At 39.1% G+C, this 15,895-nt stretch overlaps 2 protein-coding genes across 11 annotated transcripts in view; one reads left to right on the top strand and one right to left on the bottom strand.

Moving 5' to 3' along the window:
* STK24 (serine/threonine kinase 24) overlaps nt 1–10,344 on the top strand; it is a 51,647-nt gene extending 41,303 nt beyond the window's left edge. For all 3 annotated transcript variants that reach the window (XM_068677415.1, XM_068677414.1, XM_068677419.1), the window contains 4 exons: nt 1,209–1,332; nt 1,768–1,836; nt 4,910–5,046; nt 6,421–10,344. In XM_068677415.1, coding sequence (XP_068533516.1) covers nt 1,209–1,332; nt 1,768–1,836; nt 4,910–5,046; nt 6,421–6,457 — 367 coding nt within the window. In that variant the 3' untranslated portion in view covers nt 6,458–10,344. The remainder of the gene's footprint in view (nt 1–1,208; nt 1,333–1,767; nt 1,837–4,909; nt 5,047–6,420) is intronic.
* A 3,209-nt stretch (nt 10,345–13,553) lies between these two features.
* Nucleotides 13,554–15,895, bottom strand: part of FARP1 (FERM, ARH/RhoGEF and pleckstrin domain protein 1) — a 193,779-nt gene continuing 191,437 nt past the window's right edge. For all 8 annotated transcript variants that reach the window (XM_068677410.1, XM_068677412.1, XM_068677396.1 and 5 more), the window contains exons 26-27: nt 15,668–15,819; nt 13,554–14,513 (exon numbers count right to left, since the gene is read on the bottom strand). In XM_068677410.1, the coding sequence (XP_068533511.1) occupies nt 14,432–14,513; nt 15,668–15,819 (234 nt within the window). In that variant the 3' untranslated portion in view covers nt 13,554–14,431. The remainder of the gene's footprint in view (nt 14,514–15,667; nt 15,820–15,895) is intronic.

Below are 15,895 nucleotides of genomic sequence, written 5' to 3'. Positions count from 1 at the left end.
GGAAGAAATTTGTCAGTTCATCCCCAACCTCAATAAACAAGGCATCACAGAATCATAGACTGGTTTGGGTTGGAAGGGACCCTAAAGATCACCCAGTTCCAGCCCCCTGCCATGTGCAGGGATGCCACCTACTTGACCAGCTTGCCCAAAGCCCCATCCAGCCTGGCCTTGAGCACCTCCGGGGATGGGGCAGCCACAGCTTCTCTGGGCAGCCTGTGCCAGGACCTCACTACTCTCTGTCCTCTTATCTCCAGGCTGAACATCCCCAGCTCTCTCAGCCTTTCTCCATAGGAGAGGTGCTCCAGCCCTCTGAGTATCTTTGTGGCCCTCTGCAGGACTGCTCTCAGTGAATTCTTCTCCCAGGCTGTGCTCAGGTCTGGGATTATCCTGACCCAGGTGCAGCACCTTGCTCTTGGCCTTGTTGAACCTCATTAGGTTCATGTGAGCCCACTTCTCAAGCTTGGCCAGGTTCCTTTGGATGGATCCCTTCCTTCTGCTGTATCGACAGCACCACTCAGCTTGGTGTCATCTGCACACTTGCTGAGGGTGCACTCAATCTCATCATCTATGTCATTGATAAAGGTATTAAATGGCACCGGTGCCAAGGCAGACCCCTGGGGGACACCGCTTGTCACCAGCCTCCACCTGGACATAGAGCCATTGGCCACCACTCTCTGGGTGCAGCCACCCATTCAATTCCTTATCCTGAGTAGTCCACCCTTCAAATCCATATCTCTCCCATCTGGAGATCAGGATGTCATGTGGGAGTTTTAGAAAGGTATTCTATGCTAGTGTCTTAATCATTTTCCTAGAGGAAAAAGCAGTGGATTATTTCTTCTGTTTTTTTCCCCCGAATTCTGTTGCCTAGTTGAGATACTATGCTACAGCCAATTTTCGGATAGAAATAATACGCTTCATGTTGTTTGTTTATGTAACTTGGGAAGTTATTTTCAGTCTTTTAATGTCTCTGTTTCTTCTTGAAGTTAATTTAGCATTTAGTGAAGTATCTTAGCTTTATTTTCTCAAAAACAAAAACAAAAAACTTTAATTTCTCGAGAAGATAAGTTGTATTACTTTTCACAGTTGTCTTTATATTCATTGGCTTGCACAACAGAATCCTGATTTTGGTCTTGAATGGAAGTTATATGTGGAAGGAACATGAACAATAATCCTTTTTTTCTTTTTTTTTTCTTCTTCTTTCCTCACAGTGAACCAGATGGCCAGGCTTCAGGTGGGAGTGATTCAGGAGAGTGGATCTTTACAATAAGAGAAAAAGACCCCAAGAATCTAGAGAATGGAGCAGCCCAGCCTTTGGAGTTCCAAAGAAATAAGGTGCTCAAAGTGTTGATTGAATTGTAAAAGGAGATAATTGGTGCTTTAATAATTTAGTGGGGTGATTTAGGATTTTTCACAAGTTCATTTTTTTTTATAACTCTGAAAGCATTTAAATTGTAAAAATTTTGTAAATATCAGCATTCATATGATTTGGTGAATGCTTGGTAGGATTTTTTTTTTTCTTCATAATTTTGAGTTTGCATATATTCGAGTGCCACAGCCTTAAACTTCAGTTCAACATCCATTCTCTGCAGTGCTTGGAATAAAGCACCGTGGTGCAAGATGATTTACATACTCGTATATACATAGAAACACATTTTTCATGAAGCGTGGCATGTTGGAACTATTTTTTCCTCACTGATTAGAAACAGAATGCAGTGAAGATGTTTCTTTTCAGAAATTAAATTGTTCCAAATTTTGTTTTCTTCTTAGGAAAAGGACATCCCAAAGAGGCCTCTATCCCAATGCCTGTCTACAGTTATATCCCCTTTATTTGCAGAGGTAAGTTACTGCTTCAAAGCTTAAGCAATTCTAGGATTTATATCTCTGAAAAAGAAATGATGAAAGGGTTTCTACAAAGGTTTCTGCATCCCATTTAGAACTTACTGTGTTAGTTTTACCTGTAGCCTTTGCTTTCATGTGTGTCAGTGAGGATCTTAGTTTAGCTTCTAACAGTGGTACTTAAACGTTGTAGCAACATCACCCACACTAAAGCAAACTAACAGCTGAAAACAATGAATATGAAAAATTGAAAGGCAAGTAAATATTTGGATTAGAGCATTCCTATTTATTTATTTTTTATTTTGACACTGCTTTATCTCTTTATCATTTTATGTATAGTTTTATCTGTTACAAAATTTAAGCCCTTCACTGTGCCAATATTTGGCTGCAGCCCAGCCCAGCAAGAATTTAACTTTCGAATTTCAGATTGAAAACTATAATTTGTTTCCATTCTGAATTTTCCATTGTTTTATATTTGTTTTTCCAAATACTAAGATAAATCAAAATCATATGAAGGGGAAGATATTTATTTATATGTGATTATTTACAAATGTTTATAGAACTCTATCTTAAAAACAAACAAAAAACCCTGCCCTCCCACCCTATCTTCGCTATGAAAGATTTTAATTAAATAATGCTTTCAACCATTGCAACCATTACAGAAATAAAGTTGTTCTAGTGAGAATGTTGTCTTAACTTTGTTCTAATGAATGAAATCATGATTCAGAAGGTTGTTTTGCATGCTGCTCAGGAAGGGTACTCCTGACTTTCCCATCTCCCAAATATTTCTTTCATTGCTCCGCATCTCCTTTAGGTTTTCTTCCTCCCTCACCCCTCTCAAGAGTGATGTGGGTCTTGCATCTGCTGTTTTCCTCAGTCCATCTTCCATTTTTATCCTTTCTTTATTTTCACTTTCTCTCCACCATGCCCTTTCTTACATGTCTTCCGGAGATCTCTGCTCTGGCTTCTTCCTTCCCATGGTATTGCTAACTATTTGCTCTCTTACTCTTTGCCCTTTCTTGCTTGCCATTCTCATTTTCAAGGCCATTCTTCTTGCTGCTTTCTGTCCTCAGAAACATTTTTCACTGTATTTCGTATGACTGCCATCTACTTCCATGTCCTCAGGGTGTAGAAGCTACAGAAAAGTTCTTCCTCAAACACTGGTTCGTGCAGTGGGAGAAGTCGTAGTCTGGTGTCTGCTGTTGATTCATGCTTCAGACTCCTCTTTCATGCAGCTTCTGGTGGATAGCCACAACTTTCCCAAACTACTCCAGAATTTCATTGCAGGGTTTCCTTCTCCTGAAGGGCATGGCAATTCTCTGCCCTCTGGAAAAAGCAGTGTGCTTCATTTCAGGGTTCCATTTGTTACCATGGAACTCCTCCAAAAAGAACAAAACTAGGTATTTTTGTTGTCATGGTGTCTTCAAAACTTTTGACATAGAAGACAGTAGATGTAAAAACCAACAGCTGTCTTTAAGTAATCTTGCAGGGGAAGGTTGTGCTCAGCATCCTGTTTTTTTAGTTGGACTCTGATACAACTTGATCAGGAGCTGTGGTGCCCTATCTTTTCCTATTGTCCCAGCCATGTGCTTTAAGACCTCCAGACCTGTGTTGTTTTCAGAAGGGAGTCCTAACATCTTCCCTAAAAGCCATCACTAAACGTGGAACCAGAACCATCACTGTTGCCTGTGTTTTCCCTCGCAAGATTCACATTCCTCTTAAGTAAGAGCTTTTCCTCAGTGCTGATGGCAACTCCTGAGCTGTAGCTGCTGACAGCCGTTGAAAATCGACTTCAGAAAGTCCTGAAAGGCCACTTTAATGCTTGGGAAGATGTCTCTTCTCACTGGACACCTCTGAAGTACTTCACTACTACTTTGCTCCCTCTGGAATGCCTTGTGTTAATACCACACTCCAAAAGATGTCCTGATACATCAGTTCTGCTTTCTGCTGCTTACTGGGGACCGTACTTGTTCCACGTAACAAACCCTTTTGCTATACTTGACCAGGGCCAAAAGTGTTTGCATGCACAAATTACATCCCAGAAAGTGGTGCAGCCTTTCCGTGTGTTGACACTAAGCTTTCTTCATTACTGGTGTGCACGTGTAATTTATTTTTTTTTAATGCAGACCAGCGATAGCTCCAGCGTTCACAGGGATCTCTTAAACCAATTGAAGAGTTTCTGGAGAAATTATTCCACTGTTCTTCAGTTCTGTATAAACAACTCAGATGCCCTTTGGTCCAAAGCACTTATATGCACAGCCTGTTGGAGTATTTTTTCACCATTTTTTTTCCCTTCTAAGGAGTAATGTTGATTTAAGGGGACGCTGCAAAGCACCTCTTGACAACTGCTGTAGTGATAAATGTGGAGAGACACTTCTAAGTGCAGACATCCAGCCTGCTGGGGAAAGCCCAGTCCCTGAAAGATGACCATGCCTTCTTTCACCCTTACTGCTAGTAAAATGACGCCTTCTTCTAAGGAAGCCCAGACCCTGATAAGATTTTTTGAAAGCTCTGTAGGGATTTCCAAGAAATTACTTCACCAGTCGTGCTCTGCACGTTATATCAGCTCCTGCATAAGCTGAGCACTGAGACCTTCCCTCTCATACCCCAGTTCCTGTCTGATTGTGGGATCTTTTGTTTCAGGGAGAAGATGAGAGCACTCAGGATTTTCTGTTGCACATGTTGACAGTGAAAGCAGTGCTCACACAAATGTGCTCTCGGTGTCCAAGTGTAACCTATAGCTGTATAAGATGTGTACAAAAGTGCATGTGTGAGCAACACATCTTGAAACCAAGCAGCTCCAGCCAAACAGTGCATGTTTTGTGGGGTGGTGTCATGAATTTTGAATGAAAAGGATATATGAATGATTGAAATCTTGTGAGGATGAATGACACCCAAATAACTACTGCACAGATTAACTTCAGGAAGGTCTTCAGGATGTGAGGGTGTGTAATGAAAGAAATCTTGACACTGTGAACACTAGCAGTCACTTTTTAGTAAGATTTTGCATTATGTTGTTTATGGAAATACTATGAATGTATTATTAATGTGTCACTTCCTTTTTTTCTTTCAGTTGAAAGAGAAAAGTGAAGTGTGTGGTGGTAACACAGATTCCATAGAAGAACTGCGAAAGGCGATTTATTTAGCTGAAGAGGCTTCTCCAGGCATTGCAGATAACATGGTGTCACACCTTGTGCAGAGGCTTCAGAGGTAATGAAATAATTCACTAAGGTTTACAGAAAACGGCAGATCTTACTCTACAAGCATGTGACTAGTGCTAAATTGAAAGAGTGTATTTCTTTTTTTTAATAAAGGAAAATACACTTTTGTGCTTACAGTTGTTTCCTTTGTCAAAACAAAAACCCAAAGCAAAGAAAACAAACAAACAAACAACCCAACTTCAGCTGAAAATGATCTTGTGGAGACAGGCTTTCACTGGGCACTTCATTTGTGGATGCCAGAAATAATTTTACCTGTACTTGTTATGACAGCAACAGTTACTGTTTTTGTCTTAGGAGATACCTGCTTTGCTTTTTTTTTTTTTTATTTTCCTTTTGTCATGGCTCTGCTTCTTTGGCCTTTTTGCTGTTTTTCTCAGCCATAATACCTTATTGCAACAGTCAGAGCAGACGCTCCCTTTTCTTTGAAGGAGTGAAAGAAACATTCATAAGGAATGTCTGTTTATGGGTCATGTGTGGGTGAAGTTTCTCTTACCCTAGGGATGGCATTGAGCTAGTACATCAACATGCTAGCACTCCTTCCGTAAAGGAATGAATGGCAGGATTCACCTTAAAAATGAATTTGAACTGTTCCACAGCCTGATGAGTATTTTTGGAACTAGTCAGCTTCTGAAAAGACAATTTCTTCTTATTTGAAAGCTGCAAAACATATGCACTGTTGCATCATTTAATCATTTATTGTATCCACTTGCAATGGGCAAAATCCTCTCTCCATTTGATAGTGAATTATTGAAAAATGACTCTTCAACAACGTGTTTCTATTGATATACTCATTCATCCTATGATTGGTTAGACCTGTACTTCCCAAGTTTGGCTAGATGGGTTTGTTGGGACTCTCAGAAGATCTGCCCAATGAATTGAATCCATTTACCTTCCCCATTCAGTTCTGATCTTTTATATTCCATAAAGTTGATTGGAAGTTTAATATGATGAAAATGCTTGTTTTTCTTCAGATGGTTGAAGAATCTGGTTAGACTAAGAAGTACAAGCTTTCTTCCCCAGTGATATTTCGGAACAATTAGGAATGAGTAGGGAAGTTGGAATCACTAAACTTTGCCCATAGCCTACAGAATTTTTGCATCATCGTATACTTCTTGATAACACACTTGAACACAGGGTGTTTTTCCTGTTAGAAGAGCAGCAATGTTGTAATTAAACATATTTTATGTGTTACTCAGATCTATGGCTTTTTTCCTTAAAGTTTGACAGTACTGGTGGATGTCATTTTGGAAGGAAAAAGGCTGAGATTTCAACAGCATGTGACAGGATAATAACTTTTAGTTGCTGCTTGTTATATCATGCTGTTTCAAAAGTCAGGACAATAATGATTTCTTTTCCTCTTCAGATACTCGCTAGCTGGAGGAAGTACTTCATCCTACTGAAGTACTCTTTCTGACTTTTCTAAGACAACGGAGATCCAATGGTGTCTGCAGTGAAGAAGCGCGTCCTGAAGTCGTTCTCCCCTCAGTCACCAGAATGTCCTTTGGCAGAAGGATGTTCCTAAACGTGCAAGAGTGAAAATGAAGTCTCTCAGATGGAGGCAGTCTTTTTCAGCTCCTTAAAGCTATAGTTTTTTTAATGACAATGCACATATTCCAGGGAGGTGTCTTTTTGTAAAATTTGCAATGTATATTTAGGTTTGTGATAGAGAAATTGAAGATATTGAGAAACCTCAGGTATCTTGCTTTAAGAATTCCACTGGGAGATGGCGTATGTTTGTTGGAGTTGTGTACAGATATGTATATAATGTCTTTTTTTTAAATGAGAGCCTTTCAACGTGCATAAGGAATCACTGTGTACAAAATGGTAAAGTGCTTCTGTAGATAATGTTAGTGGGGTAAATATTTGACAGGCCATAACTGAGTATTGCCTTGCCTTTATTACATGTAAATCTTGAATTACGTGATAAGTGAGTCTTGGATTGATTTTTTTTGTATGTGAAGGATTTGCCATTGAAAGATAGTTAATCCCGTACAATGGAACCTTCTATTCGTACCTCAGCAAAGACACAATTTTATTCTGTTTCTCCAGTACTTCTTCCTTTTTATCTATATTCAGAGTGTGACTTTCTGATTATGGTACTACTTCTGGTTGTTTTAAATTGAATACACCTTGTCTCTCAAAGCTTTAAATTTAAATTATTCTGTTGTTTTGTTTTTTTTTTTTTTCTTCCTATAGAATGAGCTCTTTCATGTCTTCAGTTTTAAATTGTGCCAATGCAAATTCTGAACCATATGTATTGTTCAATTTTAGTACTAGATACTTGTGAAGCTTGTAGTGAAAATTCAGATAAAATCTCTTTTCCACCTAAACACACTCAAATGCTCACACAAATAAATTTTTTTTTGCATTTATTCTGAAAACTCATTAAGATGTTGGCTCTAAGACAGTGGCAAATGTTTCTTCATTACGCCTATTTTTGTCATTAAAATTAATGTCTTGCAGCGTAAGAGAAAAATGATCCATGTATTCAGTGTTTCGTCTTGCTGCCTAAATCTGTGCATCCTTTTACTGAAAGTGATAGAAATCAGACAGAAGGACTGCAAAACTGAGCCAAGAGTGGTATATGCTATGTGTCCTATTACTAACCCTAGAGAAAAAACAAAAGAAAAAAAAATTTTTTTGAATTCTAAAATTCCAAGTATTCCTGTGACAGCTCCTGGATAGCTGACTTAAGCTTTTAAATTTCCTTGGAAATAGTAATATTATTCACAGGGCTGATTAGGTGGCTTTTTTTTCCCCCACAATATTACTTTAATGTTTACCTTGGCATGTTTCATCCAGGCTATGTGCAGGCGCTTATTCTTCTGGTACCTAAGAGACCATTTTTTCATTTAATGGAAATAAAATGATGATTTTAGGTTTTAGACAGTGAGATATCTGTTTAAGTGTGTTTTTTTTTTTAAATAAAGGTACAAGATTTTGAGCAAAGGATTAAAATAAGCATAGGCATGTCTACCTGGCTTCGTATAAGAAGACTCCGTCTCTAATCATTCTGGATCTGATGAGGTTGTTGTGGAGGACTTCACAGCACCATGCTAGCCATTATTATATGAATATTTGTAGCCTTAATAATTAAGTAATTTAACAGTGTTAAAGACGCTGTTATGCTAACAGAGCTGTGAAACTCTGAGCAGGCTAAAAAAAAAAATAGTTCAAAGAAATGGGTATCTCATTCCTGTAGCCATGTTCTTAGACGCAACACATTTGCCAGCGTGGTTTTTCGTTATGGTTAAGCGAATTTAAGATAAATTGAACAATGCATAAATTTGAGCAGTGTTTTGTAACTCCTCTTTGATCGGTATCATTAAACATGTTTTCTGTGCTCTTAAACTTGAAGGCTAGGCTTACCCTCCAGGAAATGAAGTCAGCTCTGTCGTGAGACGTGCAGCTGAATGCCGTGCAGTGGGAAATTCACCTTTTGACATCTCTGTGTTAGAACATTCAGCCATCTGATAAATACGTGCTGCTATAGCATGTGGAAAGAGAGAGATGGGTCTGCATTCAAAATAGAAATAGAAAAATGGAAGCTGTCAGTGTAAGCACTTGAAATTAAAGTTAGCTTCCTTGGAGTTGCGTAGACCTCAGAGATTGAGCAGAGATGTTAAATGTATGGTGGTAGCTGGAATCTCAAGAATTTCTCGATCAGGAAATTGCATGAAGTCCTAAGGTACGTCGTTTTTGACCAATCGTTTAAAAAGTAATAAATACATATATTTTTAAGTTACATATTTTGTTGCATTCCGGGATTGTGTGTTGAGGAAACACTTCTCCGTTTGAGTAGGTGGTGACAGAATTTGCTTGGTGGTTGTATCCTTTGGTTTGGGAGCTTGAAATAAGTAAGACACACAGCAAGGCTGCATAGCCAAAAGGCTGGGACATTCACAAAAAGACAAGACCTTGTTTATGGTAGAGATGTGTATTTTTATATGTAATATATAGATTATTTAAATATAGACTATCTTAAAGTGAGATTCACTGACAAAAAGTGTGCTGTATCTTGAATGTAAAATTACAATCATTTGCTATTGGAAAGTATTGATGCTTTAAAAACGAGAACTGTATTGGTAACAGGAGAAGAGCTTCATTTGAAAGAAGCGTGGCCTCGGTTTCTGACAGAAAAATAAGGGTATTGATATTTTTGAGAGGTTGTCTCATGCTGAAAACATTTGTTATAAAGTTGCGCCGACTTTTTTATTTTTAATTTTTGCAGGCGATGCATCCTCATTCAGTCTTGACTATACTAAGCAACAGGTTAGCCCTATTTATGCAAACAGTAGAACTGCTTACTTGTCAGGGATTTCAAGATTTAAGCGTTCAATAAACTCACTTTCTGTTTAAAGAGAAAACAAACCCAGTCATTTGCACTGAAGGCTTGCTTTTTGTAACGATCAGATGTGTAATCTATTTTTTTAACTTAATTTTCCTCGCAGTTGCACTTTGTAGTTGGTCACCGGTTTACTAAAGCACGAAGACGCGATCAATGTAGTAGAGGATGCTTTCGGTAGCTGACAGAGCAGTGCTTTCCTGAAGTGCCATGGCTTCCTTGCCGCTCCAAACGTTTTGCAGATGAGGGTAAGGCCAGCTGACCCCATGGCTCTGGGGTGGTTTAACTGGGGCGTTTGCTTCCTCTGTAGGCGAGGGGTAAGGTAAGGGTATGCACTTGGCTGCAAAGAAGCCGGCGTCTTCGGAGTTCACCTCCTGGCCTGTCCACCCTAATTCCTTCATCTGCCTGTGCTTTTAATGTACGTGTGAAACGTCTGGCTTAGCTCTTATTCCTTACCATTGCGTTAGGTGTTGTTTTTTTTTTTAAAGATAATGATACCAATTTGTAAAGGTTTCACGTTTTCCTTACTTTTAAGGAAACATCTTTTGCCTTCAAAACTATCACCGTTGAGAGATCATCAGAAGTGTTAATAAGCACAGGTACAATGCAAGGACGAGTACAATCACAATTATTTTTGTAAGTTGCTGGGGAGGAGCTTGAAGTATAGCACAAATCTGCAAGCTTGCTCTTTTTAACTATGTTTTGCAGATGTGCTAGTAATTGCACTGAGCGTATGCATAGACAACTCGTATGTAATGGTTTTCTGCCTTCTTTCTAAGCATGATTACAGAGGACAATTACAGTGTATATCTTGTTTTCTGTAACGTTGCTGCCTGTTTATAACCATGTACTTAACTTTTACTTTTGTCACTCGACACCAACGTAATAAAGCTCCTTGTAAACTACATGACCTAGAAATAAAGAAGGAAACGTTTAATGAAATCTCGCCATCTGAGTGGTCAGTTAAGATGAGATTGCGGGGTCCCTTTCCCGAAGGGGATGCTCCTGTGGGTTTCTAGGTCAGTTATTGTCCGCATGTCAGTACCGCTAAGCAGGAAGTTTATAAATCGGTGTTCAGCTTTCAATTGTAAGGATCTCAAAATTTGTACAAGAGATCTCTTGTTTCAGCTGGAACAACACTTTCTGAGCAAGACTTGAGAATATCTGTGGGAATTCAGTGAGTTTAACTCTCACAGATGGCCTACCCATGTGGGAAGTTCACTTCTCTTCTCGATAAAGTTATTTTTTTTCTGTAATACACACATACAAGTGATTGATAGTGTAATGTTTTGGTTTAATGTATGCGGTTTTCTATGACAGTTTGTCCTCAAGTATGGCAACGTGCCAATTCACAAATGGCAGTGATTGAAAACCTGCTTTTTATGTGGCATCCTAACAGCCCCGTGAAACTGATGAAGTGCTCGCATCAAGTTGCATTACCTTAACCCCCAGCAGTGCATCTTTAATCACCCACATCACTGCATAACAATCTTTCTAACATTTGCACTCCTATAGTGCTATTCCATGACTATTTTCTGCTATTAAAAAAATGTGCGAGGGCCAAACTGCCCTTTTTTTTTTTTTTTCCTCTCCCTCTATCAATTCTTTCTTGATAGGGAAGACCACACAATTAGTCCTGTATGGAAAGGAAAAAGGGTCAAAATTAGGCTTTTTGGGTTCTGCTCGTTTCTCTGTTTTAGACAGAACTTTGGGATGTGCCCCAGTTTTGTTTCTAAAATGAGTGCTTCCTTGTGATAGCTTCTCCCAGTCAGAGACTTTACCGTGATGTCTGCAATCCCAACGCCTGTCTCTGCCTGCTAGCTTGTCTTTCAGTCTCTTTATTCCATTTTGACTGATTTTAGCTCAATTTGAGAACACGGATTGTGGTCTTAACAGTAATTAAGTAATTAATTAAAAATTTGTGAAAATAAGTAGGTCTGAGTGTCTCAGCGTGACTCATGTCTTAATGAAACAAACCACAGAGATGCTTAACCCCGTGGGGAAAAAAATCCACAGGAATCCAGGCTTTGTGGATCCCACCGAGTCTGACAGTGAAGTTTGTGTTTCATTTTCATGCATGCATTATTTCAAGCCAGGAGTTGATTATTCAAGGCAAGTACTAACAAGTAACAAGCAGAGTGAGTCTCTTGGGGTGATCACTTTGGGTTTTTTCCACTGCTGCCCCAAGAGAATGGTGTGGCTGGTTATAGGATGCTGACCTAGCACGAAGCTGGGAACCCGACGCCTCTCCAAGCCTTGCTGAGTCGATGGCAGCGCTACAACGTCGGTCGGGGCTAGCAGTAAGTGGTCGGCTGTCACAGCTTTCTGGTAAGCCATGGATTTATCTATTCACACACATGAGAGTGGCCAGACTGTCACTTTTATTCTCTTACCATTATTTCAGTTTTGGGGTAACCTTAGGAATAAAGAACTGGAGAAATGCTGACAAATGTACTCCTATTTAAATAGCAGAAGTTTGACTGGCTCCATTAAAAAAAATAAAATAGAAAGGAAAAAAGAAAAGAATCATACTGTTAAAGGAAAAAAAAATTGCCTTAGATGTTGTAGAAAAAATATTTTCCAGGCTTTCTTTGCATGAAAATGAATAGTAACCAGAAAAGCTGTTATCTGATTTCCTTCTTTTGAGAGCTCAGCAAAAACTGGCATTGATGACGAGTGTATCCCACAAGCCCCAGTGATCTAAAATAAAATTCAATTTTAGCTGAACTAAGGGCATGACCCTCCATATAATTTCCATTTTTTCAAAAAAGGGTGTTAGCACTGTTAGAGATAACAATTGTAAAGGACGGATGAAGGGACCCAGCAGTCATTTGTATTTGAAATTCTAGTGGTGTAGACCACAGGCTTTTGCAATAGATGAAATATGTAGGTATCCTCTATTTCGTCCTCAAGTTCATTCCAGAAAAAAAAACGTCCTATACGTTAAAAAAAAAAAGTAATGTATATTCAGTAGCCAGCAGTTGTCCTATTTATTTTGCCTCCCCTAAAAAAGAAAACAAGAATACACCAGAGGTGCTTAGCGTGGCTTGTTATAAAAGACCTGAGCTAGGTCCAACTGCCTGACCAAAAGGTAAAAGGGGAAATATCTGAGGAAAAGAGCAACTGCAACCAGTTACCTGCCCAGGGGTTTGTACATTTATACACAGCTGAAGAAAATACGCTGAAATGTTTATTTTCCTTGGTCAGGGTGGCTCAGGTTTGGCCAGGGGGACTTCTGCTTGTCATAAGGAATTAGGAACCCAGCCTACTCCTTGAGATTTTACGTATGCACATTAAAATACATGCATGGATGTGTGGGTGCATGTGCGTGTGCTGTATAAAGCACAGTCCTAAGTAACTTTTCGTGACCAACAAAATCCTGCTGCTCACCAGGAGCTCTAATTTCACTGAGGTTTTCTTTGGGGTGGGGCAGAATAAAGAAGGCTTTATTTACTGTGTTCAAACAGCAGTATGTGTGCTAGTACTGTGAGGTATTTATTCCCTTTTGTTGTGAGCTGTAAGCCACTTTATACAACGCAGATATTTAAGCATTTAACAGAGCGAATAGTGAGAAGATGACAAGCTGGGGGCAGAATCGTCCCAGCTTCATTTCTCATAGTTATATTCTGTTACATATATATTCAGCTATATTTTGCCCCCCCTGTCTAGCACTGCTTGCTCAAAGGCCCTTAGTGGGGAGGTGTTTCCAGCACGTTGAACTTCTGTGAATGCAAGTTCATGCCAGCCTCCTGATGAAGCGTTTCTTAAAGCATAAGGAAAAGCATCTACTCACAGCAGACTTTGTGATGATGCCCTTCCGCGTGGGCTGACAGCTATCAAACAATGATAGTGGATGCCGTGACAGCCAGCTGCACAAAATGGGCATTTCTGCTGCGGATTGGGCCCGTCCCTCTGTATACCAAGCACCACGAGGGACAGAGTGGCTGAGGATCCAACAGCAAAACCAAGCATCGCACCAGGATGTGCAGCAGGCATGGCAAAGGCTTGGGGGTTCAGTAGCACACCTGGCTTACAGTGCTTTAGTCCCAGCTGGTTACCAAAACACTCCACAAATTAATTACAAAGAGCTGTGGTTCTTGTAGCATACAGGGTTTTTTGGTTTTGTTTTCAAGTCTGTAAAACAAACAGCAGAATGTCACCACAGCCTTTAATTTCTTCTTGTACATACCATTCACAGTACATTAACAGCCCAAATAATATTGCACTGGATTATTTTTAAACTTTTTTTTTTCCATCTTGCAAGTAGTACTCACTTTTCAAAGCCAACAGATGAACAATTTGGTCAACTTGCACCAAGAAAAATGGTTAGGTAGGAATCCTATAGTTTATTTATACCACATGGAGCTGTAACCCCAAAGGGAAATGAGAGTGAGCTGTAAACTCTTTCCTTGTTAAAGATAGAAAATTAGTAATTCCTTGTTGATTAAATGTAGAAAGACTGGAGAAAAAAAAATACAACAACATGAAATCTGAAAGTTACCTCATTCCTGTTAGACTGCTTACTGTATATATAATTATAGTCTATACTGTGAAAGTCCACCTACATTTAAAAATTCAGCAGTCTACAGATTAACATGGTAAAAAAAAATAATATATTTTTATGTAAAGAAAAGAAATAGTGTTTGCCTCACAGGAGAAAGTTTTCAGATTGTGAAGTCTTTTTTTTTTTTTTTAGGTGCAATCTCTGAGGCAATAAAATGTCTTTTGGCATTTGGCACTCTAATAAGGACAATATTTTAATACTGGCACAAGCTAAAAACAGCACAGAATGACAAAATACAAGACATGAAACGAACCGCAGCCACTGGGATGATGGTAAGCTATTTTCAACATACGGAAATCACAGTTCTGCTGAGGAACCGTGAGCTTCTGCAAAACCATACTTTTTGTTTTGTTTTTTTTCTTTTAACAAACGTAAGTTTTACTAAACTTGGAGGGAGAAATGTTTCAAACGTCCTCTAGAAAATCAGCAGCTGCTGGACAATCGCCACGGCGGTTTGTTTAGCCGTCAATAGGCGTGAGGCTCTTTGTGACTCAGAGCTCGAGTGCGGGAGGCAGAGCTGGTGGCACTTCGGATCACTTCCATCCATCTGTCAGGGGGCACGAGGAGACAAAAGCAAAATCATGGTAAATTCCTAAGGAGAGATTTCTTGAACCATTTTTCTCTGTGTAGTCATTGCCCGTGCTATCAGTTGTACAAAACCTTTATTTTCAGTGTCTCTGGAAAACATCATCGTGCTTACTACTTTGCTCCCTATGCAAAGTCAAGAGGCTACAGGTCCAAACGACTGCCAAATGCATATATGAAAGGAGGTTTAGAGAGGATGAATGAGGGAGAGGAGCCCCCAAAATACACTAACTTAATAGTTTAACTTGTTCTACAAGTGCAAAATTTCTTTTTTTCCCCCTCTGGATCATCCAAGTGATGAGCAGTTGAAAACAACTGCTTGATTCTGATGTGAAAAAATGTGATTTAGCTGCAGTTACTGCTCCTTCCAGAACTGAGAAAGGGCTTTTGTGTTTTTTTCCAATTCTACTAATTTATTTAATTACCTCTTCCCCACAATTTGCCTTATTTAAAGTTTTAGACTGACATGGCTAAAACTTAATTATGGGTTTCTTGACTATGAGAGGACATTAAGATCTTTGTTATGTTAATGCTTCATACAAAAGAGCTAAATTAATTCCCAGTATGAGTAAGCTCAAACCATAATTTAGGAAGAGCAGTGCTTGTTTCCCAGCTCTCCATCTAACTAGAATTCAGTGGAATGTGTAAAAATTATACACTGAAGTGGCAGAACGTAGTAAGAAGAGCAGCTTCTGGGAAAAAGTTGGATTTCATTTCAGGTGTGGATTTTACAGCCAGTTGTACTAGAGAGAGTGAAGTTGTTCTACACTCTACTGAAAAGTTCTGTGACCTGTTTACGTGTTTCATGATGTCTGATATATAGAGAGCTATGTACAGCCAGCCTGATTAATTTTGAATGTGCAATTCCTACATCTAATTCAAGTTTTGCAGTGATTATTACTATTGCTACCAAGCGTGCTCAAAAACAACCACTTGGTTCTAGCATTACCAGGTTTAAAATTTATTTTAAAATTGTAAAGATTACTTTCTCTTCCTGTGCTGAACTACATGCCTGTATTGCTAAATCAATTTAGTAAATTTGGCACTTACTAACCTTGTTTGGAAAAAAAAATCACGTAATTTTACAAAATTCTGTCTCACAAAAGACTGACTTACCTTTCAAATGTGTATTCGCTTTCAGCCCTGAAGTAGTACACATGGGATTTGAAATGCAGCTTGAACACATAATCTTTGTGAATGTTTTCAGATTCGGAAGGAATGGTGAGTGAATATCCCAATAAAGGAAGGCTGGCTAAAGGATGATTGTCCTGAAATAAATGGTGAAAAATGCAGTGAGGTCAAGTGTTAACAGGCATGGAGAGCACATAAGTGAAATGGAAAATA

The sequence above is a fragment of the Anas acuta genome, chromosome 1, assembly GCF_963932015.1.
Source record: "Anas acuta chromosome 1, bAnaAcu1.1, whole genome shotgun sequence".
Lineage (NCBI taxonomy): Eukaryota > Metazoa > Chordata > Aves > Anseriformes > Anatidae > Anas > Anas acuta.
Note: the sequence above shows the minus strand (reverse complement) of the source record. Positions and strands in the feature narration are given on the sequence as shown.